Source organism: Ciconia boyciana, chromosome 14, assembly GCF_034638445.1.
Source record: "Ciconia boyciana chromosome 14, ASM3463844v1, whole genome shotgun sequence".
Classification (NCBI taxonomy): domain Eukaryota; kingdom Metazoa; phylum Chordata; class Aves; order Ciconiiformes; family Ciconiidae; genus Ciconia; species Ciconia boyciana.
This window is the reverse complement of record NC_132947.1, coordinates 14,705,331-14,730,905: the sequence shown is the minus strand read 5'-3', so window position 1 is coordinate 14,730,905 and position 25,575 is coordinate 14,705,331. Positions and strand designations below refer to the sequence as shown.

At 51.1% G+C, this 25,575-nt stretch overlaps 2 protein-coding genes across 11 annotated transcripts in view; both read right to left on the bottom strand.

Moving 5' to 3' along the window:
- Positions 1-13,960, bottom strand: part of ACSS2 (acyl-CoA synthetase short chain family member 2) — a 33,943-nt gene extending 19,983 nt beyond the window's left edge. For 2 of the 3 annotated variants that reach the window (XM_072879150.1, XM_072879151.1), the window contains exons 1-2: positions 13,775-13,960; positions 13,264-13,459 (exon numbers count right to left, since the gene is read on the bottom strand). In XM_072879150.1, coding sequence (XP_072735251.1) covers positions 13,264-13,459; positions 13,775-13,898 — 320 coding nt within the window. In that variant the 5' untranslated portion in view covers positions 13,899-13,960. Of the gene's footprint in view, positions 1-13,263; positions 13,460-13,774 lie in introns of those variants that run through there. The other variant, XM_072879152.1, reaches the window with a different exon arrangement.
- Positions 13,961-21,479: 7,519 nt separating this feature from the next.
- The window catches only part of MTCL2 (microtubule crosslinking factor 2), a 31,763-nt gene continuing 27,667 nt past the window's right edge, over positions 21,480-25,575 (bottom strand). For 6 of the 8 annotated variants that reach the window (XM_072879484.1, XM_072879485.1, XM_072879487.1 and 3 more), the window contains exon 16: positions 21,480-22,738. In XM_072879484.1, the coding sequence (XP_072735585.1) occupies positions 22,629-22,738 (110 nt within the window). In that variant the 3' untranslated portion in view covers positions 21,480-22,628. The remainder of the gene's footprint in view (positions 22,739-25,575) is intronic. The other 2 variants (XR_012045173.1, XM_072879491.1) reach the window with 2 other exon arrangements.

Below are 25,575 nucleotides of genomic sequence, written 5' to 3'. Positions count from 1 at the left end.
CTCCGGTGGCCCTACCAGCATCTCAACAAGAAACAATCACATGGAGAAGTCACCCTGGGCAAGGGAGGAAGAAAACTTCAGGTGGGAAACCTGAACACTTACCACCTCTGTGGCAAAACCACGCTTACAGGAGGATCGTGGACTGACTGCCTGCTCAGCTGGGAGTTTGACCTTGGAGATGCAGAGCTGCACACCTATTTGACCTGGTGCCCATGTAGCTAAATCAAGGTTAAGCTTCCCTGTATGAGTGACCACAATCAGCTAAGCAAAAGATTTAGTGTTGCACATAAATTGTGCAGTAGGGAAAATAATTTGTAGGAGGAGGCAAGGATTTCTTGAGAGCCACGTTAACTCAAGCGTTGCCCCTGTGGAGCAGTCAGGGATGCAGAGCAGCAGTGTGGGAGAGGGAAGCTGTGGCCAGATGCACTTGGGGGTATTTGCACCAAAGCAGGTTAAGAAGTTACTGTGCTCTGCCAAGCATCAGGGCTGACTACAGGACTTTTCAAAGCACTGGTCTGCTTCAACCACTCATCACGTAACCAAGCAAGCCTTGCATTGCCCATCCAAGCAAGCTGAGCCCATAACAAGCTGTGCGGGGGGAGATGGTGGTAACTTGTTAATCTGCTACAGCTCACGGGCCAAGAGGATGTGCACTTCCCAGAGCACCCAAAGCAAAGCTAACCCAAAAACAAATCAGCAATGCAGTTTGGTTTCTCTCTTTCACCAGATTTCTAAGTAACAATTATTTGCATAATCTGTTTGAGTAACGGATTAATACAACTTCCCTGTGCAACACTACCTCAGCACTTGCATGGAGCAGCAGGAAGCACAGGTTGCATCAGTGAGAATTATGGTTTTCAAGGTAATTGCCAATGATAATTGTGGTTTGCAAGGGTTATAAACACCACTAAGAGAAGCTCGTGTATAAGAGAAAATGATGAAATGAAGCTGAGCAAGTGAAGTCTTACAGGTTTTCAAGATCTGCCAGACCATCTGCAGATCTGCAGGCAGTCAGAAACAGAAAAATCACAGACCAAAGCAAACTAGGGCACAAAGCCAAAGCCTACCTGACCCCTGTAAACACTCCCACTGAGGACCAAAGGGGCCGAAGATCATTTAAGTTTCTCCTCTAAGCTCCTGTGACCACATCGCCCTCAAATAAAAGCACTGACCCAAAGTTGCCAAGCACAGCTGGGGTGTGGGGCACCTGGAAGGTAAGTTTTCAGAGCAAAGCAAACCACCTCAAAGCCACCAGGTTTAATTCCCTGACCAGCAGAGAGGCAACAGCAGCCCACAGAGCAGTTTTGCCTAATGCAGGAAAAAGGTTCTGCATTTTAGCTCGTGGAAAGCACCCTTAAAGAAACAGGGACTCCCAGTTTGGAAATGGTGGTGGGAGAGGGAAAGGACCTTCTCTCAGATGATGCAATATCATGGGGAGAATTTGCATGGTGGGAAACTGCAGAAAGCCTCCAGCAGAGCAGAGACGGGGACTGTGGGAATGTCCACCCTAAAACATCTCTAGTGCCATCTAAACTAAAATATGCTCAGAGCCCAAAACCCCTCCTAAGCATGGGACCAGGCTGGTGCATGAGAGGCATGGGATGTAGACAGCAAGTTCTCCAGCGCCTGCTCCACCAGCAGCCTCTCCCCAGAGCATGGTATGAGAAGGAAGGAGCTTTCCTCTACTGCAGGCTCCTGCACGGTGGCACGTCCTCACGTGCAAGGTCACCCAATCCACCCCGCATCCAGAATTAGAGCAGCTGAAATGCCAGGCAGAGCTCGGTGGGGATGAGCTCCTGCCATCTGGGGAACAGGCTCACGTGCACACTGCATGGGCAGCGAGAGCCCCGGGCCTTTCCAACGTCTGCGCTAGCATGCATGGGCTGCGTGCTCAGCTACCGTGGCTATCAGCTGCTCACAAACCTCCTGCTGCCACTTGGTCTTGGCTGTTCTCAGGAGACCCAGGAAACCTGCAGCCTGAAGAAGGGTCTGTCTGGAGCCAGCTTGGTGGTTTGGGAACAACAGCTGCCAAGACTGAAAAAATACGATTTCTCCCTCTAGCCCCAGCCTTGCTTATCCCATCTGACACAGGAACGGCACTCGAGTAGAGAGCCCCCTTTAAAACTCTGTCCTTGAGAAAACAGATTACATTGAAATGTGAAATTTGGAGAAACCAGCTGTGCAAGATAATCAGAAAAAGACACCGTTTCATCAGGAAAAAATGCTTGTATTTGCATGGGTTGTTCCATATGGAAATGCTCCTAGAGATACTGCCCAAAGCAGAAGGGTCTCTGGCAGGGTCTGCTCCACTGACTCCAGGAGGGAGACGGGGGTGGGGGTTGAAACAGGTTTGCAAAACACCTTCATGAGAACCTTTCATAATAACAGAACAGATTGCCCAGCCCTGCCCATGCTTACCGTCACCTATCTCCCATGGCAGTAACACATGGCAGCAAATACCCAAAGGAGCTCTGGGAAGACTGAGAGGCTTTTTGAGTAAAAGGTTTACCACAAAGCTCAGCCTCTACGGTCCCTGCAGTCATACTCGAATCCTGCTGCATCATGACACAGATCAACAAAGAAGTTGTGTAATGATGGAGCGTAGCCTGGGAGCGGCTGGTGAAAAGGTTTTCCCAGTAGGTTCAGAAGTATTTGGCAGCACTGAGAGAACGCTGTTGAGTAAACCTGGCAACAGAAGTCCCAGGGAAAAGAAAAATCTTATCAATTTAACAGCATCACCTTCTAAAACCATACAGTTAATGCTGAGACCTGCATTAAAGCCACCCTATGATTTTCCCCTCCAGTGCCCCCCATACATAGGTAGGGCCTAACAAAGCTCCACTGTCAAATCCATCTCTGAGCCAAACCATCTCAACTAAAAGTTGATCATGTAACTAGGATGAACAGGTTCCTATTGCTGTAAGGAAACCCAAAGCAGGCTGGGAAACAATGCTGTGCTGTGCCAAAGCAGGAGGCCTGTGCTCTGCAGAGCACGATGCACTATGTCCAGCCCCCAACACCCATCCTCTCCAGCCCAACTGACTCAAACGCAGGCATTACTGTGCAGGCACATTTTATTTTACAAAGCAGCTAAAATGGAGCGTATTTCTAAAGGGACACTGGGCCACCATCTGCTCTACGATCAGGGAATCAGTCTTCTAATCACCTTTAAAAATAGTCACATGGAAACGCAGCCTACAAAGAAAACACCCAACACCCTGCATGGTTGCTAGTGTCCCACAGGAAAAACTGCATCAATCTTTCTGTCCTTCCTTCTCATTAAATACATTCTCAGCTACTCTTTCTATTTGCAGCCTTTCAGAACCTGAACAAGTCCCAGAGGCATCTAAAGAAATAATATTTATCTTGTGCAGTCCAACCACTGTTCACCATACCCTGAGCGATGCCTACAGCAGAGCCCAGCTGGAGGTGGACACTGCTCCAAAATCATTCCTTTATTTATTGACCCTCCAGAATTCCCTCCAATTTTCCCACTCATCTGCCAGGCTACGCCCTAAAAATCTACTTCAAGCCCCTTTCTTTAGACTGTGGGATGATGATCAGACATCTCTACAGGAATCAACACCTCCCGGCTTACACTGCTGCTGGTTCATCAGCCAACATAAGCAAGCAAATAAAGTCAATGTGATGGTGTTTGTACAGCCTGCGTTCACACCTGAGAGCCAACACTCAAGGGTAACAGCTTTAGAGAAGACAGGATCAACAGCAGTCAGCAAGTCTGCTGTTTTGGGGGAAAATCTACTATTATTTTGCCACCTTTGACAAAATAAGGCAGTTTACAAGTAATACAGACCACATGGAAATACCTCAGTGATGGTATCAGCAGCATGACGGGTATCTGCTCAGCAGCAAGGGGAATTCTGCTCCTCTGTGGCTTCACATTTTTCCTACTTGCTTGATATTGAATAACCATCAAGCCAAAAGGATATGCATTAACTGTACCTATGTTCTTACTTTAAGTATTTTACAACACAGGAGAACAGTCAATGAAGAAAAACAATAGCTTTTTACCTATTTTATTTAGAGAAAAGTTTAAGATTTTTAAACAAAAAAATTTGTTTTTTTTTTTAAAAAAACTTAAAAAAATTATTATAGTGTTGCAACAGAGCTCATATGCAAGACTTATGCAGTAGGTCACTGAGTGTGGCTGACCTCAGCCAGCACTTCTAACCCTGCGAGCCAAATCCACAGAACGCTGTAGAAGAATGCAAGAGTTTGACACGAGAGAATCTGTGATTCTGAAAGGAAACATTTTAGATGTTTACCATAAGTAACATTTTCAGAGGAGCACGGACTATTTTTACCAGTCCAACAGGAGGAGAGCTTATTTCCAGCACAACACAGCTGATTCCTTGTTTAAACAATTTGCCATCGGGCCACAAAACGTATCCTGCATGAATCTTCTATAAGTAAAATAGTCAACAAGCTGCCTGCAGCTGGGAAATACCCCATTTTGGGAAATACTACATCTCTGGGTGGAGCATACTGCCAAATTTTGGAGACCTTCTAGAAACACTGAAAGCCAGGCAAACTGATTTCAGTGGAGGCTCAAACAATATCCAGCAAGGCCAGGACAGGAAATTAAACTTCTAATCAGATTTTTGGTGGACATTTCAACTTCATGCCTCAGAAACCTCTGCAGGTGATGGCCAGATGTCACCTGCTGGACCGTCATCTCATTCTATACAAGGAACATCTCTTAGAAGATGGTCAGTGGCAACAGGAATACGAAACATGCTTCACTATCAGGTACACAGGTGTGAAAAAGGAACGAGGAAGGCCATTGATTTCCTTGAGGGATTCCCCTAAAGAAGGGAGGTAACACCTGCGAAAGTGACGGGCTTTGAATTTACAGAGAACTGCCAGGGCTCGCGGTTTCATATCACACCACATTTCAGTATTTACAACAAGGAATGTGCAGAAACGCAAACAGAAAACTGAAACCCTGCTCCAGCCGTGTGCAACAGCTCCGACTCTAGGCTGGGCACATGAGGGAAGGGCAAGCTCATTGCGCTGGTGGGAGTCAAGAGGTCTTGTCAAAGCATTGGCAATCAATACTGCAGCCTAACAGCTCTGGGCACAGAAAGCCCACCAGGCACAACAAATGCAACTACTCATGAGAAAAATGCCATGCTTGGAACAAGCACCCCCTCACACCTCTTTTGGCAAAGCCTAATCACTTTGTCCCCTGTAAATGCCACTACTTGGAGCAAGTCTCATCCACATCGAGCCTGAGTCCTTGTCCACTTCTGCTCCATTCACACCAGGGTGCCAAGGGAGAACACACAAGCCATTCACACAGCTGAAATAAAATAATCAGGTTTTCTAGTCCAATGAGCAAACTGAAGGCTCTGATCTTCCATGTCCTGAACCCATACAGGAGTTCACCATCCTCTCTGTCCATGAACTCCATTTATCCACCCCAAGTTTCAACTCTCCTGCCAGTATTCACAATATGCCACCATTGCATAACTTCGGTGCCCCTCCCAACAGTAAGCAAACTATTCTTAAAACATATCAAGGTGCCTGTAATATCTGCCAGTGTTACAAGATACAAGTTTCACAGACGTGAGAAAATCTGGGAGCTATTGTCTGGGCACACCCCCCCCATCTCTACTTCCCCCATTATTGTCAACCACACGCCCAGAACCATGCAGAAAGGTGGCTTTAGACAGGGTCTAAGCCAACATTTTAAGATAGGGGTGCAAGAAGCAATTAATGAAAAATTATTAAATCCCTTGTGCTGGATCAACAGAACCAGACCCTCTGTCACATCAATGAACAACATGAGGAAAAAATACCAAATAAGAACATAAAGGAAGCCACAGGTCTCATTTACATGGCAGTATTGCACTTCAGCACTGGGATGTTCACAGCAGCTCAGCCAAGACCCTCTTAGACAAACAAAATACCACACTGGGTCAGAACCAGGGTCCAGCGTTTTGTCTCCAGGAGCAGCAGCAGCAGGAGATGCTGTTTATGGAGGGCACATGAGGCTGGCCACCATCAGCACTGCAGTTTCAACATTGATCCCTGAGGGACCTGCTGCTGGTCCTGAAAAGTGACCATTAAAAGTGAGGAAGCAAAGGGTAAGCCTAAACCAGCTCCACAGAAAGACGTGTCTTCCATTCACAGTTAAACTACTTTCTTGAACAATGCTTTGTGGGAAACCTCACTAAGGCAGCCTGAGAACAGCCGTATCTGTGCACTCAGTGCCACCCGCCTTCACTCTGGCGGGTCTGCCAGCAGGACTTCACTTTACAGCAGCTCCATCACCTTTCCAAGCAGACTGCACTGGTCCATGCTCAAAGTGACCTGATTCCACTGTACCACCAGGGATGCAACTTGGATTTACTAGTTCCCAGGACCTCCTCTATTGCCCTCTCTAGAAGGAGTGGAGCTGGCAACCTCCCAATCCTTGGCACAGCAGCCCTTTGCAATAACACACAGCACACCCTGGCCAGCAGCTCTGCAATTTCACATTCAAGTTCCTGCAGTCCTCTGGGGCGCATGCCATTTGGGCACTTATTGACATCCAACTTGTTTATCTGGTCAAATACTTCCTGGATATTACCTCGTATTTATATAGATGGATGCTGTATGCCTGCCAGTAACAGCTACCAAGGGTTTCAGAGCAAAAGGCTGGGAGCAAACAGCTCCGACACAACCCGAACGAAAGCTGCTCCCCTGAGTCAAGACTGCTGCCGCTGTGTGTTCCCAAGCAGGAGAGCTTACACAACCCCCTCTCCTTACTGCTCAGCCACGGAGCAACCACACAAGTGCTGCTCGAGTGCCTTCTTTCTTTACAGACTTGACTTAACAGAGGAGAAAAGTCCCATTCTGCCTACAGCAGCAGGATTACAGGTTATATGAGCTCAGTAAAGGCTACTTCCAGTGAAAGCCTTCAATAATGCTTAACGCCCTCCCACAGAGGCACAAGTCCAGGGGTGCTTCTGAATGGGCAAAACCACAGGAGACCACAGGCACTGTGTAATCAAGTGATCCCCAACTTTTAATACCTGCTCCCTTCCTTTGTTGCACTGCAGAGCAGAAAAGCATGAGGCTGAGAGCACTTGCCGGCTTCCCGCCCCTGCCCTGCATCCTATGACAGAAAAGGCTGTGCAGAGCAAGAACAGGGCTTGAGATCTCCCAAACAAACCAACCATCCTTCCCGGCATCTCCCTGCAAACCAGTATGTGCACCTGACAGGGATGAGTCAAGCTCTGCTTCCGAGTCAGCCCTTGGAAGGGAAAAACAATTTCAAGTAATTCCGTGCCTGCCAGCTGTCTGAGTAACATGATGCTCAAAACCCTGACTCTCAGCATCCAGGAAAACACACCCCACACACTGGAAGCCCACAGGACAGTACCTGCCTGAAGAAGGTATTTCACTGCTCTCTTATATTTAGTTCATCCCATTGGCACAACTGCTCACCTGGTAACTATCTCAGAGATTTCACTAGTAATAAGGAGGACACAGGATGCAGCACACAAGTGCAAGCCATTAACAGAAACACTTGGGACAGAAGAACCTTGAGATATGACAGAAGAAAACCGGCAGATGCCAGGTCTCGGCACACACACATACAGCCTTTGGAAACAAGCTTCATGCCATGATCCCTGTGTTTTCCAGCCCCTCAGGCCAAACCAAGACTCTCCAAACCCTTAAGCAGGCATCACCACGCTGCCCTGGGGCAGCACCACTTTTGTATCTCATCTACAACCAAACCCACAGTAGGGCAATCAGAGTAATTACGTTAAATCAGTTAATACTGAGTCCAGCATGGCCTTGCTTTAAACAGCCCACAGCTGAAGATGGAGACTCCATCCACCAATGGAGAAAAGCCAGGGACCTACACCTGAGGACAAGCCATGAGTCCCTCCTATCCCAGTTTGCACTTGTATACGAGCATCCGAACACAGCGACTGTTTGCACTACTGCCACAGCACTAACCATACTGGTTGGTGACTGTCCCAGAACTGACAGAGGAAGAATTCCACCAAAGAAATCAGGAAAGCACATGACCTGGATGTGTCTGAGATACAACAGCTACTCCCTTTACTCCTTGTTGTAATACCAGGTTTCTATTGATGCTTCCACCATTCTCACTCCTGCACTACCCACACAGCCTCAGAGTCAGAGAGGGCCCCACAAAGCAGAGATGTTCTCGTTTGGAGGTACAAGAAACACTGCTATAAAGCATTCAGGCAGATGCCGTCAGTCTTGTAAACGCCCTCCCAGGCTGGAAGATTTCACAAAACCCACCAGAAGACAGCTACCCTTTCTGTGATGGAAAGCTACAACTATCATTGCCCTTGAAGGAGAGTACAAGATCTATAGCCTAATAAAATGAAAGTACATTCAATGTATTTTATTACCTACTTTAGGTGCACCTAATCTGCCTGATTTCCAGAAGCAGACCATTGTACTGTCCAGCAATGCTTCAAAAATAATTAATATCTGCCAAGACCACCAATTTATCACTCCACTCTCAGCACACACAATGGGGAGATGATATGGATTGCTGAGGATGCACCCCAGAAAGCCTTATTTTCAGGGCTGAGTGGGCCTGAAACCCCCTTTTCCCATAGAGGATCCCTATCAGGGAAAGGGGCTGTGCTGAGCCTGGTAGTGCTGTGAGCATAAACCAAACACATGGTAACTTCTCCATAACGCTTCTCACTGCTGTAGAGCTTACTGGGATTCCCCTAACAGAAGTAATCCCTCCACAGTAGTAACAGCGGAACAGCAGCATTGGGTATAGCTGTTTGGTAGCACCTGCAACGTAGCTTTGACTGCTCTCAGCAGTCTGCGGGCATCTGCCTGCAAACGCATATCAGTAAATGCAACCTTCCCCGTGGTGAATTTTTGTTCTTTAAACAAACTATGTTATTTAGGGATGTGCTTTCACTATCAGAACAGTGTTGAAAGAGGCTGCATCACTGGAAGTATGACAAGTTATCAAAGAAATTAGGTTTGGCACAGGACACTCCAAAGTCCTGAAGCCAGTGGGAATAGCAGAGCCGAGTACTTCTGAAAGTCTTGGATGTTAACAGCCAGCATCCTCAGTCACAGCATCTGCACATATGACAGTAATGGAAGACTGATACCTGCGAAGATATCTAAAGAGAAAAACAAAACACAGTGCTGATCTGCATGATGGAGACCAAGCACTTTGTTCTCACCAGTTTAAGGCAAGATTATTTTTGCCAACAGATGAGGTCCAGGCCTTTACAGCAGAAATACAACTGAAACACAGCTTCATCTGGCTTTGTTCTCGACTCTGGGATGGCACATCCCAGAATGAAGCACTCCATGGTGAGGGACAGCCACCAGATCGAGGTGCACCAGTAGCCTGCTGGGGCCCCGGGAACCAGCAGGTGTAGGCTTGTCCCATTTGGCCCCAGCAGCGCATTTAGACCCAATTGGTGTTTGACAATCCGTATCCTCTCTGGAAGGCTCCTGCCCAAAAAGTATTTCCAGTTTCCTAATAAAAACCTCCAGAAGTGCTCCCAAATAGAGTTCTGCTTCTTTTTTTTTTTTTTTAAACATGCTCTGTAGTTGTTTTTTTCCTTACAGAAAGATTTATTGGAAGAAATCTCACAGCTACAAGCCCCTAAGTCCTTTATTATATTTTTTAAAAAAACAAAACAAACCAAAACAAATAAAAAAACCACACCAAAACAAAACAAAAACCACCTTCTCCATTTTATCTTTGCATGTCATGTTTGTTCTAGCCCAGAATGGGGACGATAGGCAGTTATTCTTTTGTCTAAACAAAGCTCCAGCAAGCTCTGGCAGCCTTTACTATCTTTGTTTCTCCTTTCTAGATGTGTTATTTCATATGCGAGCATAAGAAAGCAGAAAATTGATATGCTCTTCCAAAGATGGCAGAAGCCAGCAGCACCCTGCTAAGCCCACACACCTAGGCTACAGGGGGGCTAGAAATAGTGTGCTGAGCTCTACCTCCTGCCCTTGCCCCCTGGTCCCACCAGGCACCACCAGTACTGTAGCTGGGCTGACTGGTTTGAGAAACAAAGGCAAGAACTTAATGCTTCAGCTACATACAGGTTACACAGAGAAGAGGCTTCATCCAAGTATCTTCACACACCAGGGTCTAATTAGAGTCTTGTAATAAGTGTTTTGCCTTTTTAATTCCCACCTGGTTATATTTTTACCTCCAAAAGCTGCCCAGGCTGATGTTTATATGGGATTATTAACAGGCACTTCAGCACAGAGCTAAGTGTTTGTCCATGCGACGCAGGCATGCCTACAGCTCGGTGAAGACACACTGTGGTCCTGCTCTAATTAACACTACCCACCACAGATGAAGTCCTCAGCACTCCTTCAAGTCCCCTGCAAGTGCCCTCAGTGTCCCAGCTAGTTTGTCCAGTGCATTTTGCCTGCAAGGCCCATGAAAGCCAGCGTAGGTATCTACCTGCACAGTAACCACAGCCTGACTTCAATTAGTTCAATTACTGACTTCAGCCTTTCCAAGCAATTATGAAAGAGATTTCACTTTTGAGAGCAGCACTTTATTAGAAACATTTCCTGGAGCTTCTGGTTCCTTTTTAGGCCACATCAGCAATACCAAACAGAGAAAGAGGAATCAAAAGCAGCAGGGACAGAAATACTTGTAACGTTCACAATCAGCAAGAGAGATCATAGTGAAACAGGCAACAGGAAAATGCGTTTCCTACAGACTCAGGATGGTCGTTTGAACTACATAGTCCTAACAGCACCAAGAGGATGATACTGCAACATTAAACGTCACCTATGTACAAATTCTGCAGCATGAAGCAACCCCATGTACTGCCCTTTGTGCTGAAAGAGCAATCCCATGTGGCTTGGGATTAGACCCTCTGAGCAGAGCAGATCTGGGCAGTCTCGAACCAGCAGTGATGCAGGAACCTTCAGAGCAGCTTGGCCATAACAGATCCGGATGAATCACTTCAATTCCTTCCAGCCCATGCAAAACTCCAGACAGCCACAGCCAGCAACGCACAGCAGCTCTGAGTTTTGTCAGGACCCCTCTCTTCTCAGAGATACTCGGTAACGCCTGGAAACATTATCCACTTTTTCCCTAATTTCTCCTCTCTGAACACAAAGACCATAATCTTGTATCTTTTCAAAGCCCTGAGCCATGCAGTCACTGACGCCTTAGTATAATCTCAGCACCTTCTGCCATCTAGCAAACTATAGACATTCTTAGAAGCAAGCAACTGGCCAAGGTATTTAAAATATCCAAGTTTTTCCTAGGAATCCTCTTTGGCTTTCAGAGGCTCTTTTGACCGTGTGACAAGTCTCAAGTGTTTTAGGAAAGCAGGCTTATTCAATAGAACATTAAACACAAAATGTGAAAGGACAAGAAGACAGCAATTAACATTTTGTTACTGAAGAAAAGCATGTGTCCAGAAAGGCATGTGCATGCTCCTAGAAGAGTCATTTTTCGAGTCGCAACCCTTAGCTCCGCTTCCTTAAGACCTCAGTGCCACAAACTCGCACGTCAGTACCGGACACGTCATGTTCAGCATGCCTCTTCCATCCCTCCCACTGGCATTCCCAGCTGACAGCTCCAGACACCCCAATGCCAAGTCACCTGTGACAGAACCATGCTAGGAGAGTTTTATCCCAAAATAGTCAAGGGAAACTGTCTACTAAGAAGTAAGAGACACCTTATTTTTCAGCACTGCAAACATCATGACTGACAAACACCCACCAATTCAATATCCACTGCAAGTTTTGCTCAGCATCACAAATACCCCCACAAAGGCTGCCAGAATAACTAACAAGAAAAATCTTCATCAAGACCAAATTTGAGCTGTATGCTGCTGCCTATCAACCAAATATTTACAGGCAAGAAAAGCAATGCACCCACTCCCTCCATAAATGCCAGCACAGCTGCCAGCCCTGGCCTGCCAAACAGCTTTGTTTACTGGCACACCTTTACCTGAAGGAGTTTACAAAGGAGTTTTCATTCAGAAGCTGCAGTCATTCTACATCTGAGTGAGTTAGCAAAAGCACTTAACTAGCAGGGAAATAAATACTTTCCACCATTTCACCTGTCTCTCATCAATATGATTATTTGCTATGCAGTAAATGTAGTTCTTTTACTGAAGCAGTAGATGTATGCATAGAAACCCTAGTGTGAGCCCGATTTACAGTTGCAGGCAGAACTACACTGGTGTAAACATGCTCCTTTCTGTAGCAGGGTAGTCCCTAGTCACCTTTACACCAGCCACACATGGGGGGACTCCTCAGCTGCACAAAATCACTTAGAGCAGCACAGTTGTTCATCGTTAGAGCATCTGGTATTTTTATTGCAATGAGAGTAAGACTTCTCCAGCTGCTCTGCTGAAGGGACTCACCATAACCCAACAAGTTACTGCATCCTAACAAGCGGTACATTTAATTTTGCTTCTGTACTGCCACATACAGTCATACCCATGCAACATAAATGCATGCTAGTTCAAGGGAAACGGCAACACACACAGGTGGGCAAGGCACTGTTCTCAGTTTGGGGACACAGCTGTGGTGCCAGCTGAGCTAGTTCTGCAGGAGAGCATTAGTTCTGGATCTCAGACATCACTGATGAAACCTGCTTTGCATCACTGAAAATTTCAAGTTTCACATGGCTTTTAACACTAGTAACTACTCTGGTAAAAAAATACAAACATACTTCAGATAGGGCTGGAAGATAACTTTTCTTCCCACAGGTAGCATAGAGAAGCCAGCCTTTGAGAGCACCACGGTATTATCCGTGTTCAAGCGTAAGGAATCAATACATAAGCTCAGGTTTTAGAAGAACCTTTCTGCCATGAGTGGAAACTTGCCAGATCCACAACACATGAAAATAGGAGACATGGGTTTAATCTGCTTTTTGCTGTTGGATGTTAGCTGTTCCTTATCCCATATCTCTACCCACATCTCCCTACTTCACAAGGGAGTTGTGGCACCTGCCTCAATACCATCTGACTGCTCTTAGCTTTTAGCAGGTACAACCACAAAGGCAGAGCTGGCACTGCTATGCTAGGCCACTTCTGTGCATCCCAGGATGGGCAGAGAAGCTCCACTGCACAGCTCTCCTCAAACACACAGAAAGCAAACACCTGCTGTACCTACGTAAAGATTAAAGCCTCTCAGGTTTTACCATGTTTTAATTCACCTCAGGAGAAATCAACACTGTACACTTTAGCACGATGTTTACACACGTTCTACACCATAATAAAAACAGAAATTTACCAGTAAAAAGCAATTTTGTCCCCAAGTTTCTTCTCGTTGACATTTCTGTCCAGGAGGTTGTAGCAGATGTTGGTGGTCGCCCCCTTCATCCACTCAATGAAGATCTTCCCCTTTGTCACATCGAAGTTGTACTTCAGAAAGGGTCCCGTGTGCTGACTCTTCCAGTAAAACTCTTTAGCAATGTCACCCCAAAATTCTGCAAAGGCAACGGCCAGAGCTCGTGACCCAGAAACGGGCATGGAGAAGGAAGACGACACTTCAAGGAACACGAGGAGCAGCCCCCACCCTCCTGCACCCCACGCGTGGGGTCTCGCCACAGCCCAGCCGCCCCCTCCCGCCCGCCCGGCACCCCCAGCCCCGCTCCCCTCCCACCCTGCGGGCAGCCCCCGGAGGAACCGGCGGCGCCTTGCGGGAACCGCTCCCCCGCCGCCCGCCGGCCTACCCCGCCCCGCCGCGGCCCTCTCCCCCGGGGACAGCGGGCAGGGAGCGGGCTCCCGCCGGCGGCGCTCACCGTGCGGCTCCTCCACGGAGCGCTGGTAGAGGCGTTCGTAGTGGGGCAGCGAGGGGACGTGCGCCGCCGGCAGCAGCTCGGGCCGCGGCCGGTACAGCCGGGCCTGCTCCTCGGGCAGCACCATGGCGGAGCGCCGGCGGCTCTAGGCGGGCGGGCGGCCGCCGAGCCCGCTTCAAAGCGGCGCGGAGCAGGGGGCGGAGACGGCGGAGGCGGCGGCCCGCCCTCACGGCGCGGGGGGGCAGCACCGCCCCGGAGCGCCGGAGGTGGCCCGCCCGCCGCGGCGGGGCCCGCTGGGCCCGGCAGGCCGCCCCGGGGCCGGGGCAGGCAGGTGCTCGGCAGCAGCCGGCTGCGGGGCGGCGGGCGGCGCGTCGCTGTCAGCCATGTCACCCTGTCAGCCGTGACCCCCCCCGTCAGCCATTTTTCCCCCCACCCGCCATGTCCCGCCTGCCAGTGGTGTCCCCCTGTCAACCATGTCCCGCCCATCAGCGGTGTCTCCCCCTGTCAACCATGTCCCGCCCATCAGCGGTGTCTCCCCCTGTCAGCCATGTCCCGCCCATCAGCGGTGTCTCCCCCGTCAGCCATGTGCCCCCCATCAGCGGTGTCTCCCCCTGTCAGCCATGTCTCCTCCATCAGTGGCGTCCACCTGTCAGCCCGTGTCCCCCCATCATCAGCCATGTTCCCACATGCCAGCAGTGTTCCCCCATTAACAGTGCTGCCCCATCAGCCATGTCTCCCTCGTCAGCAGCGTTCCCCATGAGCCATGTCCCCTCAGGGCGAGTCCCTGCCACTTTGCCAGGCACAGGGGAACAGCCCAGGGCGCCATTGATGAGATCCTCCTTCACTTGCCCCAAAACAGGCCCAGGGGCCATGGCCACACCTGGTGCCTGGCTGCCCAGAAAACAACCTTAATTGTCATTCCAGACACTCCACTTCCCCACCACTGACTGGCTGGGTGACTACAGTGAGCCCTGTCAGTTCACCGACCACCTTTCCCCCTGCAAAAAATTGTACAGATCTTGTGTAGTTAGTGAAGGATTAAGCAATTTTTTCACCAAGGTGGCAGTTAAATGCTGGAACAGGGGCCCAGAGTGGCAGTACGGCCTCAGCCCTTGGAGAGAGTCAAAACTCAACCAGACAAGCCCCTGAGCAACCAGCCCTGTCGGAGCAGGAGGTTGGACCTAGGGTCTCCCAAGGGATCAACGTGATTCCATGCGTCTCTGGTCTTAAAGGCAGGAGCTGCCTATGGTGGTACCTCCTGCAGCAGACCCATGCTCAGCTCAATCCTTAACAGTTCCTGCGTTGAGCTGGGCTGCCCTGACAGCGTTGCCTAAGCAGGCTGCTGAAACCTTGAACGTCTCTTCTGCACTGGGGAACATCACCCCTTTGAGCGAAGCTCCGCTACGCTACGCACAGGGAGCCACGTGCTCTGGAGCTGTAGGCAATTTTTGTGGTGGTTTGGGCTGGGGCCAAGGAGCACTCAAAAGATAAAAGGCCATAACCTTGAACTTGGCACAGTATTCCTCAGGCTAGAGAGCAGCGGCCTGGTGTCAGCGAGCAGGCACAGCCTATTCTGGGATCCTTGGTGTTTTCCATGATTTAATGCACTCCCCGGGAGCATCTTCTTGCTGTACACTGCAGGAACTGCAAACCTGTGGACTGGTGAGCATCGTCTGCCAATCCATGCAATGTTCTCATCAGCAAAGAGGCCAGAAGCAGTTCTTCTACAGATAAAAGTGGCTGGTGCTGGTGTGTATTTTCTATTAAGGCTGCTCCCTAGTTTTGAAGGGCACATCTATGCTGCATCTCCCTGTTCTGGTGTTAGTCAGCTGGCTGCCCACATGCTTGAGGGCAAAGTTTTTTCTGTGACTCCATTTGGGAGGACATAGCTGGTTTCCTCCAAGATAAAACCCAGGAGTAGTTCAGATGATACCTCCCTTCACGGGCTGTATTCTGCGGGCAGCATCACTCCAGAGATGCTCTCTACACCTCTCCAACATGACCTCAGCAGGCTTTACACCCCAAATAGGTCAGCCGCCCTCACACCACACTGTAGCACATGTAACAAAGCTTCTTTAGCCATATGCTGTGAAATCACTGCCCTGGGAAGCTGCAGCATGGCCTCATATTATTCATTTGTTATTAACCAAAAAAATCACAGGAAGGAATATTTAGATCTTAGGGTACAGGGACTCAATCTCTACTAGTAAACCACACAGATGTAGGCAAAGTCTCCAACACAAGTCCACATCCATCCAGATGCCCAATTTTAGCACAGTCCCTGTTGGAATTTCAGCCTGGGACCACCAGGCTCCCAGCCCAGGCTCGCTCCGTGGGCAGACGCAGTAGGGGTACAGCCAAACCCTGAAATGTGTTTCCCTTCTCCAATTTCCCTATTACAAAAAGATGTTTTTGAAGAAAGAGTCAATTTGGCCCTGCAGCCTGGGATCCCTGGCATGGGTAGTTTTGAAGCTCCCCAGGAGCTACGGGAGTTGCACTCCTCCAGCACTCCCCTTGGAGTTGTGGTCCATGCACAGCCCCCAGATTTTTGGGGTACACATGGCACATTGTTTAACAACCCCAGTTGGAAAGCACACTGATCCTCTCCTGCAAAGGGGGACAAACCCAACACTTCTAAAGTCCTTCAGAAGCCACCTCGCACTGAACATTTTATATTACGAGTTGCCAGCCCTTAGTTTTAGCAGCCTCTGTCTCAAGGATTTTGCATTTACAGGCAGGGCTTGGCAGCTCCCTAACAAACCTTCTGTCTCCCCACATGCCAGACAGGGGCCTGTAGTTCACCGCACTGCTGGGAAAGTGCTTCATCGCTCTCCCTGCCATGGGATAGGTGCCCCAGCTCCAACAAAGAGGTGGTTTGCAGATCTGGGAGGCACCCTCTGGTTTCCTTCTCATTGGCCTTCTGCTTTCAGTGATTTGTCCAGCTGAAATTCTCCACCAGGCTCAGTGACAGCATGATTTCTCTCCAGCAACTGTTGCCTGCTGTGAGCAGAACGTACCAAGCCACAAGGCAGGAGCAGCACCATGTCCCAGCAGCCCATCAGCTGCCCTCTACCCAGCATTGCCCAGTATGGTCTGCCGTGGCTGGGGGATTTTGTTGTTATGCTTCAGCTGCCCACAGCTGTGCCCCAGGAAGCTGCCTGATGGGGAGCAGCTGCATCATCTCTCACAACACACCTGCAAAGAGGAAAACTCAGAATAGCCTCCTGGACACGTTTTCCCATGCTCTCTCCTCTTGCAGGACTCTGAGAACTCCCAAAGAGCCTGTGTACAGGGTTGAGAACCACATAGTTGGTACCATCAGTCAGACCTCCCCATGGCACAAATGCAGCCCTTCTCAAACTTTCATTTCAGTGGTCCACAGCTGAAATATGGACGGGCCCAGGCCTCCCTTCAGTGATTTTGTAGGCTCCAGGGAAAGGGCTCTTGCTGTGTGACCGTGCTTTGCTACTCCAGCTCCCGCCACCCTAGCGCAGCGTGCATCAGGCTGGGCTCCTGCCTTAGGAGCTGGTGTGTGGTGGGACTGGATGCTGCAGGGTTTGCTCCAAGCTTGGCTCCCAGCTCTCCTCCTGACTTACCAGGCAGAGCTCTCCTCCCTCCACCTGCCCTCCCCTCACCCTGCTCACTTGATCCAGACTCTCTTCCACTCTAAAATCCACTTGCTGATAAATCCATGTGAGTTTAGGAGCGGTTAAAACCTCCATGCCCTGCTGAGTGCATGCTGCCAATGCACCTCGAAGGATCACCCCATGCTCCTCACCATCTCTGCCACCACGGGGACCCTGCTGAGGCACGTCCTAGGCATGTTCCTATGGCCCTCCCATAGGAGCACTTGTCCGGGTCATCGGGCTGTGCACAGGGAGAGGGTACCCAGTTTGCCTGGGATGAGGCTCTGCTGAGCATGGGCTCTGTGTAGAGGATAATTTGTGTCAGCTCTTGGTGCTCTCAGGGTCAGATGCTTTTGGGACCAGCTCTGAGAGAAACCTGTGGAAGGGGCTCTTCTGCAGCTGAATATCTTCTCTGCCAAAATTTGGGTGTGCAGGATGCAGCATGGCAGGAAGGAAGCAACCCAAAGCAGTGGAGGAAGCAACCCAGGCAGGCACAGAGGTGTCTGAGCCACACCGAGGTCGGCGTGATGGCTGAGTGCCATGTGCTTGCATGGAGGAGGAGGACAACAAGCCACGTCCTCTCCCACTGCCTGTCCACTTATCCCAGAGCATCTCCTGGACAGGGCAGCCTGGACCTCAGCTTGGCGAGGCTGTAACAGTCTGGCCAAGCAGGTTCAATACCTCGGTGATACAGGTGCCAGTGATGGCAATCACTGCATGGACCCAACCCCTGGAGAACATGTCACAGCACAAACAAGCTTATGCCTTGCACAGACATGCCAGAGGCAGCGGGAGGCTTTATCAGAATATCCTGCAGTGGGAAGGGAAAGTTTTCTTGGACTATGGACAACTGCAAGGACAGGGAATTGAGGGGAAGAACAAAGGAGCAAAGGACCTGGAAGGAATCCCAAGTGACACCAGCGAACGCTCCTGGGACCCGCAGAGCAGGCATGAGAGAGGGAGCAGGGTGGGCATCTGGCAGCAAGGGTCAGCTTATGGCCCAGCTAGTGCTGCCAAAGGGACGTGCTCAAGGTTAGCTACACTAAAACGGGCCTGTGGTGCTCATGCCCCCAGTAGGCACCCATGCTGGCCCTTGCGTGGGAGACGGCGAGCAGCAGGACTGCTAGCAGAGAGCTCGAGGCTGGCCAGTGCTGCAGGCTCTGACCTGCCTTGCAGGGACAGAAGGGAAGGCACCGTGCAGTACCACAACCACCTGTGGGCTGTGCCACCGGCATCCCCCTTCTCCCACACGTGATGGTGCTGGGTGGACCCAAGCAGTATGGATCCCCAGAGCAGCATCCTGGGAGCTGCGAGGCCACAGTGAACCAGAGGAGATGGGGTGGGAGGACATGGCCAGGCTGTGGATCTTCCTGCTGGGGTTTTCTACGCTAATTTTCAGCACATGGCTAGGCTGGGCAGCCCTTCACTTGTACTGAATTAATCAGCACATAGCGGCAACGGGGTTAAACACCGGATCACAGAAATCTCCCTACTGATGACGCTCCTCCTCTTTGTTGGCTGCAGAGGAAATTTTAATCAGCACCATGATAACAGCCTTTCAGTCCTGCTGAGAGTTATCAGCTCCCTTGTTTGTAAATGTAACTGCTCGATACCAATACAGCTCTGGGCTCTGGCACACTATGGCTCTCTCCACAGCCCTTTGGCTCCAGCAGCCAGCTGCTCCCAGCCAGCTGCTCCCAGCTGTCCGGGTATCGGGGTGTTAAAACAGGCCAGGTTGTGCTGAACACAAAGATTGAGCCTGAGCCATCTCATTCCTGCCTTGGCTGTCACTGGGAGAGAGACCTCTGAATTTCAGGCTGTTTTAAGCTTCAAAGAGTAGCTGATGAATATCAGAGCCTGGTAATTTAGCCCTCTGCAGAGTACAGACAATATATTCATGATCATTTTACATGTAGATGAGCTAGTAACGCAATCAGGGTTATAAATCAGACCCAGGAGACATGTTACTGCTGTTCGTCTGAGCTTTTTGAGCGATCTAGCCACAAGAAAATGTCTGTCTGTCTCCTAGATGGGGCCAATTAACCTTATAAAGATGCACTCTCCTCTCCCAGCAGCTCATTTGTTTACTTGGGCTCTGCTGGCTGCTGCTATTTTCATTCTGGAAGAGGGGGCCAGGTTGGTAAGAGATTTGGTGGAGGCCCGGGCTGCAGAGGAAGGGAAACGGGGCTCAGGAGAGATGGTGCTTTGGTCAGCGACACGTTAGAGAGGTTGAAGTTTAATAACTGGCTTCCCTGTGTGGCTTCATAGCTGTCCCCAGGCTTCAGAGAGTGTCCTTGGCTACCCATAAACGTAGCCGCCTTCTTTTGTCCCTGTTTTATTGAGCAGTAAGAGATAGCTGGGGCTCTGGGGTGCTCAGTGACCGCAGCCCATGGAGCAGCCGTGTCGGGCAGGCTCCTGCCTGCACCTTGGGTAGCACAGGCCCACGCAGCCCGGGCGAGCAGGCGGCAGCGGCATGCCCTCTGCTGATGAGCTGCCAGCCATGCAGGGCCGCTGTGCCAGGGCCCACAGTGCCAGGGGTGCGGGGACCTCAGCGCCAGCAACCCAGAGTTCTTGGTGCCAGGGGTGCAGGGTCTGCAGTGCCAGCAATGCGGGGTCTGCAGTGGCAGTGATGTGGGGTCTGCAGTGCCAGCAATGCGGCGTCTGCAGTGGCAGTGATGCGGCGTCTGCAGTGGCAGTGATGTGGGGTCTGCAGTGGCAGTGATGTGGGGTCTGCGATGCTGGCAATGCAGGGCTCACGGTGCCAGTGATGTGGGGTCTGAGGTGACAGCAGTGCAGGGTCTGTGGTGGCAGTGGTGCAGTGACTGAGGTGCCAGCAAAGCAGGCTGTCAAGTGCCAGCGATGCAGGATCCAGGAATGAATTTGCTGCAGCCATGTCTCCTGGTGCAGCACGTGGGCTGGCAGTGCTGGGTCTCATCCCAGCCATGGGGTCAGGGCACACGCATCACTGCGCTGTCCCCTGGCACCATCTGCTTTTGCCCTGCCCAGAGCCTGGAGCAGCCAGGAGCAGAGCTGCACCGGGATGCTTCTCCGGTACTCAACAGCAAGAAAGCCATTACCTATCTGCACAGGGGGGGCCTGGGGCTGTTGCCCAGCCCTGCACCCCACTACCTCGCTCATGAAGCTCAGGGAAGGGCGAGGGCTTGTATGTGGGTACAGGAGCACGGCCCACACTCAGTCAGCTTAGGGGGTAGCAGGACTGTACCAGTACTTGGTGGGACTGCGAGGGCTGATGACAGCACCCAACAAAGCGGGTCTGCTTTTCTCTTGCTTTGCTTCCTTCTGGCTTGGCCATGCCTGCCCCACACCATGTGGGGATGTCCGTATGCTGGGAGCAGGACGGGGCCTGCTTTGAGTGAGCAGGATTTGGGGTGGTGCAAGGATGCACTGGTAGCCAGGCAGACCTGGGAGCAAAGGGACAGAGCTGGAGCAGGGCCGGCACAGAGCTGAGGTCGGTGCCGACACCAGAGGGTGGTGTGGTCTCATGCATCCCCAGCACCAAACCCTCTGAGCTGCTGAGGCCTTGGGACTGCCATTTGGCCCAGGAACTGGCCATTTGCTGCAAAAACTTGTTGGACCTTGCAGCACCACGGGCCAGGGTAAAAGGCAGTGGGTGATTCGTCTGGCAGCTGCCTCCAGATTCAGCGGGGACAGGCAGCAGCCTGTCCCACCCCAGCCATACCCTCAGTACCCAGGACCCCAAAACGGGGCTCCAGACATTGCTCCCCCGTGGTCTTGGCTGTGCCCTGCCCTGGGCGGGGTGGGGGGGCATAACCTCTGGGCACCCAAGGGAGCCACTGACAAATAGTCCATGCTGCCACGCACCGGGGGCTTGGGCTCTCTCCAGGGTCAGGCAGACGCTGCAAGATGGGGGCTGTTTCCTTCATCGCCCAGGATATTACAAAACCACAGGAGCTGCGTCTTCACCATAGCTGGTGTCCCCAGGGGCTGTGGCAGGCAGGGGACAGGCAGGGCTGGGAACAGGAAAGCCACCGCTGGAGACACATCACTGCTCTGTCACATTTGTAAGAAGAGGACTTGGAGACAACTTTTATTTATTTTTTCATAGAGGTTTTTAATGTTTATTTTTTAACAGACTTGGTTTAATTTTTTTTTTCTACAATAATTCAATGTAAAAATCCCCATACAATATACAACAGTTTGAACATTTGGAATAAGAAATCCAGCTTGGGGAGACACATGAGTTCAGCTAGTTTCTAACACAGGTAGCAAATTCCCTCCACCCTCCCCCAAATTCACTAGCCAGGAAGGCATGTGGACGGGAACACTTTACAAATGTCACCCCCACCCTGTCAAGACACTGGCTGCCCTGTCCCTGCCCGTATTGCAGTGGGATGGTCCCTCAGACACATCACCTTGGTAAGGGCAGGGTCCCCTCCATGGGATGGCTGGAGCCTCCAACATTGCAAGGCAAAGTCTGCAGTCAGGCAAGGCCGGCTGGCCCTTGTGCGTGTGACGTGGGATGCTTTGAATGGGCCCTGCATGCAGGTCCCTCAGGGTATGGGGTCCCTGGTATGGAGAAGAGGCCTGTCCTCCCTTTGTCAGCAGTGCCAGCAGCCCCGTGCCCTGGTGCAGCCATAAGGTCGTTGGAAGGGGATGGCCATGTCCCTGCATGGCCTAGCCTGAGGGAAGGAAAACAAAGATGATGCAAGGGTCCCTGGCTCTAGGGTCTGAGGGGGTCATCTCAGGGATATGACCTGAGGGATATGACCTGATACTGGCCTGGGATCTGGCAGTCTTTCAGGAAGCCACTTTGGCCTGGCCCATGGTACTCAAGCAGCCTGGGATGGTCCTGCTTGAACAGCTTGGAGTGGTCCTGCTCAAGGTACATGGGGTGGTCCTGCCTGAGCAACATGGGAAGGTTCTGCTCAAGCTACCTTGGATGACCCTGCTCAAGAATCCTGGAGAGGTCCTGCTTGAGCAGCATGGGGTGGTCCTGCTCAAGCAACCTGGAGTGGTTCTGCTTGAGCAGCATGGAATGGTTCTGCTGGAGTAATGTGGGGTGGTCCTGCTTGAACAGCATGGAGTGGTCCTGCTCAAGTAGTGTGGGATGGTCCTGCTCAAGCAGGCTGATGTGGTCCTGCTCAAGAAGCATAGGGTGGGTTGCTTGAATGGTCCTGCTTGAGCAGCATGGAGCAGCTGCAAGTGGCAGGGATGGTTCCTCATGTCCTGCAGCATCCCAGGCACTGCATTCAAAGCCATGTCTGGGCTTTCTTGCCCCTGTTGGAAATCCTCCACTGCTTGGAGAAGTCTCCCAAAGATGTGTGTGCTTGAAGGGATTCCAGGGGGCTCTGGTTGAGCTCTGTGTTCCAAAATAGTTATTGCTAATGACAAATCAGGACATTGGTGATTTTGTCTAGCTGAGTTTTGAAACCTTCCAAGGGCAGAGATCCTCCCACTTCCCCAGTGACCAGTTCCAGCTGCACCAGCCCTGGGGAGAAGTGATTCCTGAAGTCCAGCATGAATCTCCCAGCCTGCAAGCTGTGGCCATTACCTCTACTATGAAAGTACCTTGAGTAGTGGGGATGGGGTGGGAGGCTGGTTCTCCATCTAACACATCCCATCCCCAACAGTAAGGGTCCTTCCTGCTTGCATCAGGGATGGCTGTGTTGGAGGTGGCCTTCCTGGGTTGGTAAGGGATGGGATACAAGGCAGGGGAAGGAGGAAGAGAAGGAGAAAATAACAGCAGGAGTCAGATGTGCTGGGAGTAAAAGAGTGCAAGGAGGATGGAGGAGAGGAAGAATGGGAGAGGTCAGGCTGGGAGAAGATTGGAGGTCAGGATGGAGTTGGGAGGTGAAGGAGAATGAAAGGACAGTGAGAGAGGGAAGTGTGAGGTAAGGATGGATAGTCGGAGGTCAGGAAGGAGTGGAGGGGAAATCTATGAGATAGGTGGGACATTTGGAGAATAAGGAGGGATGGGGAGATGGGGAGAGATGGAGGAGTATGAGGAGAAACAGGGAGACTGTTGGAGGCGAACAGCAAGGGATGGTGAGATAGCTAGAAGTTGGGTATGAGGAGGGACAGGGCAAGAGATGAAAGAGCATGAAAAAGGATGGGGGAAAATGGGAGGTGGAGGTTCACAGGAAGGATAGAGAGACTGAGGTGGAGGAAGAAGAGGCATGAGATGGAGGAGAAGGGAGAATGTATGGGTGATGGTGGAAAGTGGAGGACAATGAGTTATGGGCGATGGTGGAAAGTGAAGGACAATGAAGAGGAAAGGAGAGGTTAGAGGAGGATGAGGACGACTGGGCAGATGGTAGGAAGTGGAGGATGATGAAGAACAGGCAAATAGTGGGTGGTGTTTGGGCATGGAGAAGGATGGGGGACAGTGGGAGATGGAGGAGGATGAAGAAGGTGGGCAAAATGATGGGCAGAAGAGGGAGACAAGGAGAGATGAGATGACAGGTGGTTGAGGACAAGGAGGGAGGGGGAGATGGAGATGAAGGAAGAAGAGGAGGGATGAGGAGACAGTGAGAGATGGACAAGGATGACAGGAGGGATGGAGAGACATTTAGGGGTTAGAGGAAGACAAAGATTGGTGGGCAATGGAGGAGGATGGATGAGGAGATGGTGGGAAATGGAGAAGGCACAAGGGGGAGGATTGGAAATGTGGGAGTGGAGGAGGAGGAGGCGGGATTGGGTGATGTTGGCAGCTGGAGGAATGGGGCAATGGTGGGAGGTGAGGGTGGATTTTGGGATGGGGGAAGTGGAGGAGGATGAGGAGGATGAGGAGATAGGAGGAGGCAGAAGAGGATGAAGAAAGATGGGGAAAAGATGAGAAGTGGAGGAGGTTGAAATGGGTTGGGGTGATGGTGGGAGCTAATGGAGGATGAGCAAGGAAGGATAAGAAGATCCTAAGATGCAGAGGACAGAGTGATGGTGGGAGCTGATGGAGGATGAGAAGGGATGGTGAGATGTTGACATAAGGAGGAATATGAAAGGAAAAGAGAAACTGGAAACAAAGCAGGAAGAGGATTGATGGGACGGTGGAGGTGGAGAAGGAAGAGAAGACATGAGGAGATGGTGGGAGGTGGATGAGGATAGCAAGGAATGGGATGTGGTAGATGAAGGAGGAGCAGGTGAGAAGGATGCGATGCAAGTGTGACAGGAAGACAGGAAGGTGGGATATGAAGGGCAATGGAGGAGCACAGGAAGGAGGGATGGGAGGTGGTGGGTGATGGAGGAGAACAAGAAGGAGGGATAGGACGTAATGTAGGATGCAGGAGCACAGGAGGGTGGGAGGAGACAAGTGGGTAATGGAGGAGCATGATATGGCAGGGAGGGATGGGACACAGTGGATGACAGAGGAACGCACTCTGGAAGTGTGGAAGGAGGGATGGGGTATTAAGGGGGTGGAGGAGAACAGGGAGGGATGGGAGGTGGTGGGTGACAGTGGAGCACAAGAAGGGATAGGACATGATGGAGGATGCAGGAGCACAGGAAGGAGGGACAGGACATGGTGGCCAATGGAGGAGTACAGAAAGGATGGGATGTGGTGGATGATGGAGGAGGATGGCAGGGAGGGATGGGACACAGTGGGTGACAGGAGCACAGGAAGGAGGGATGGGATGGGCGGACAATAGAGGAGCAGCGGAAGGAGGGGTGGGACATGAAAGATAGAGGTGCACAGGAAAAGGGATGGGGTATGGGGTGTGATGGAGCATGGGAAGGAGGAATGGGATGAGTGGGTGATGGAGGAGCACAGGAAGGAGGGCTGGGATGAGTTAGGTGGGTGATGAAAGAGCAGAATAAAGAGGGATGGGACATGGTGGGCAATGGAAGAGCACATGAAGGAAGAAAGGGATGTGATTGAGGATGGAGGATAACAAGAAGGAAGGATGGGACATGGGGGATCAAAGAGCAGGGACAAAACAGGTGGGACGTGAAGGATGGTGGAGGAGCAAAAGGAGGGGTGGGTCATGGTGGGCAATGGAGGACCTCAGGGAGGGACAGTTTAATGTAGTGAGCCTGGAGGAGGCTGGGACCTACAGGTGATGAGGGGCACAAGGGCAAGAAGCCATGGGCAGCAATGGGAAAGGGGCTGCAGGGTCTGCATGCAGGCTGGGGAGGACAGGATGGGACAGGGGAAGTGTAGGAAGCACCAGCATCACAAGAACAACATGGAACCGAGAGGAGCCC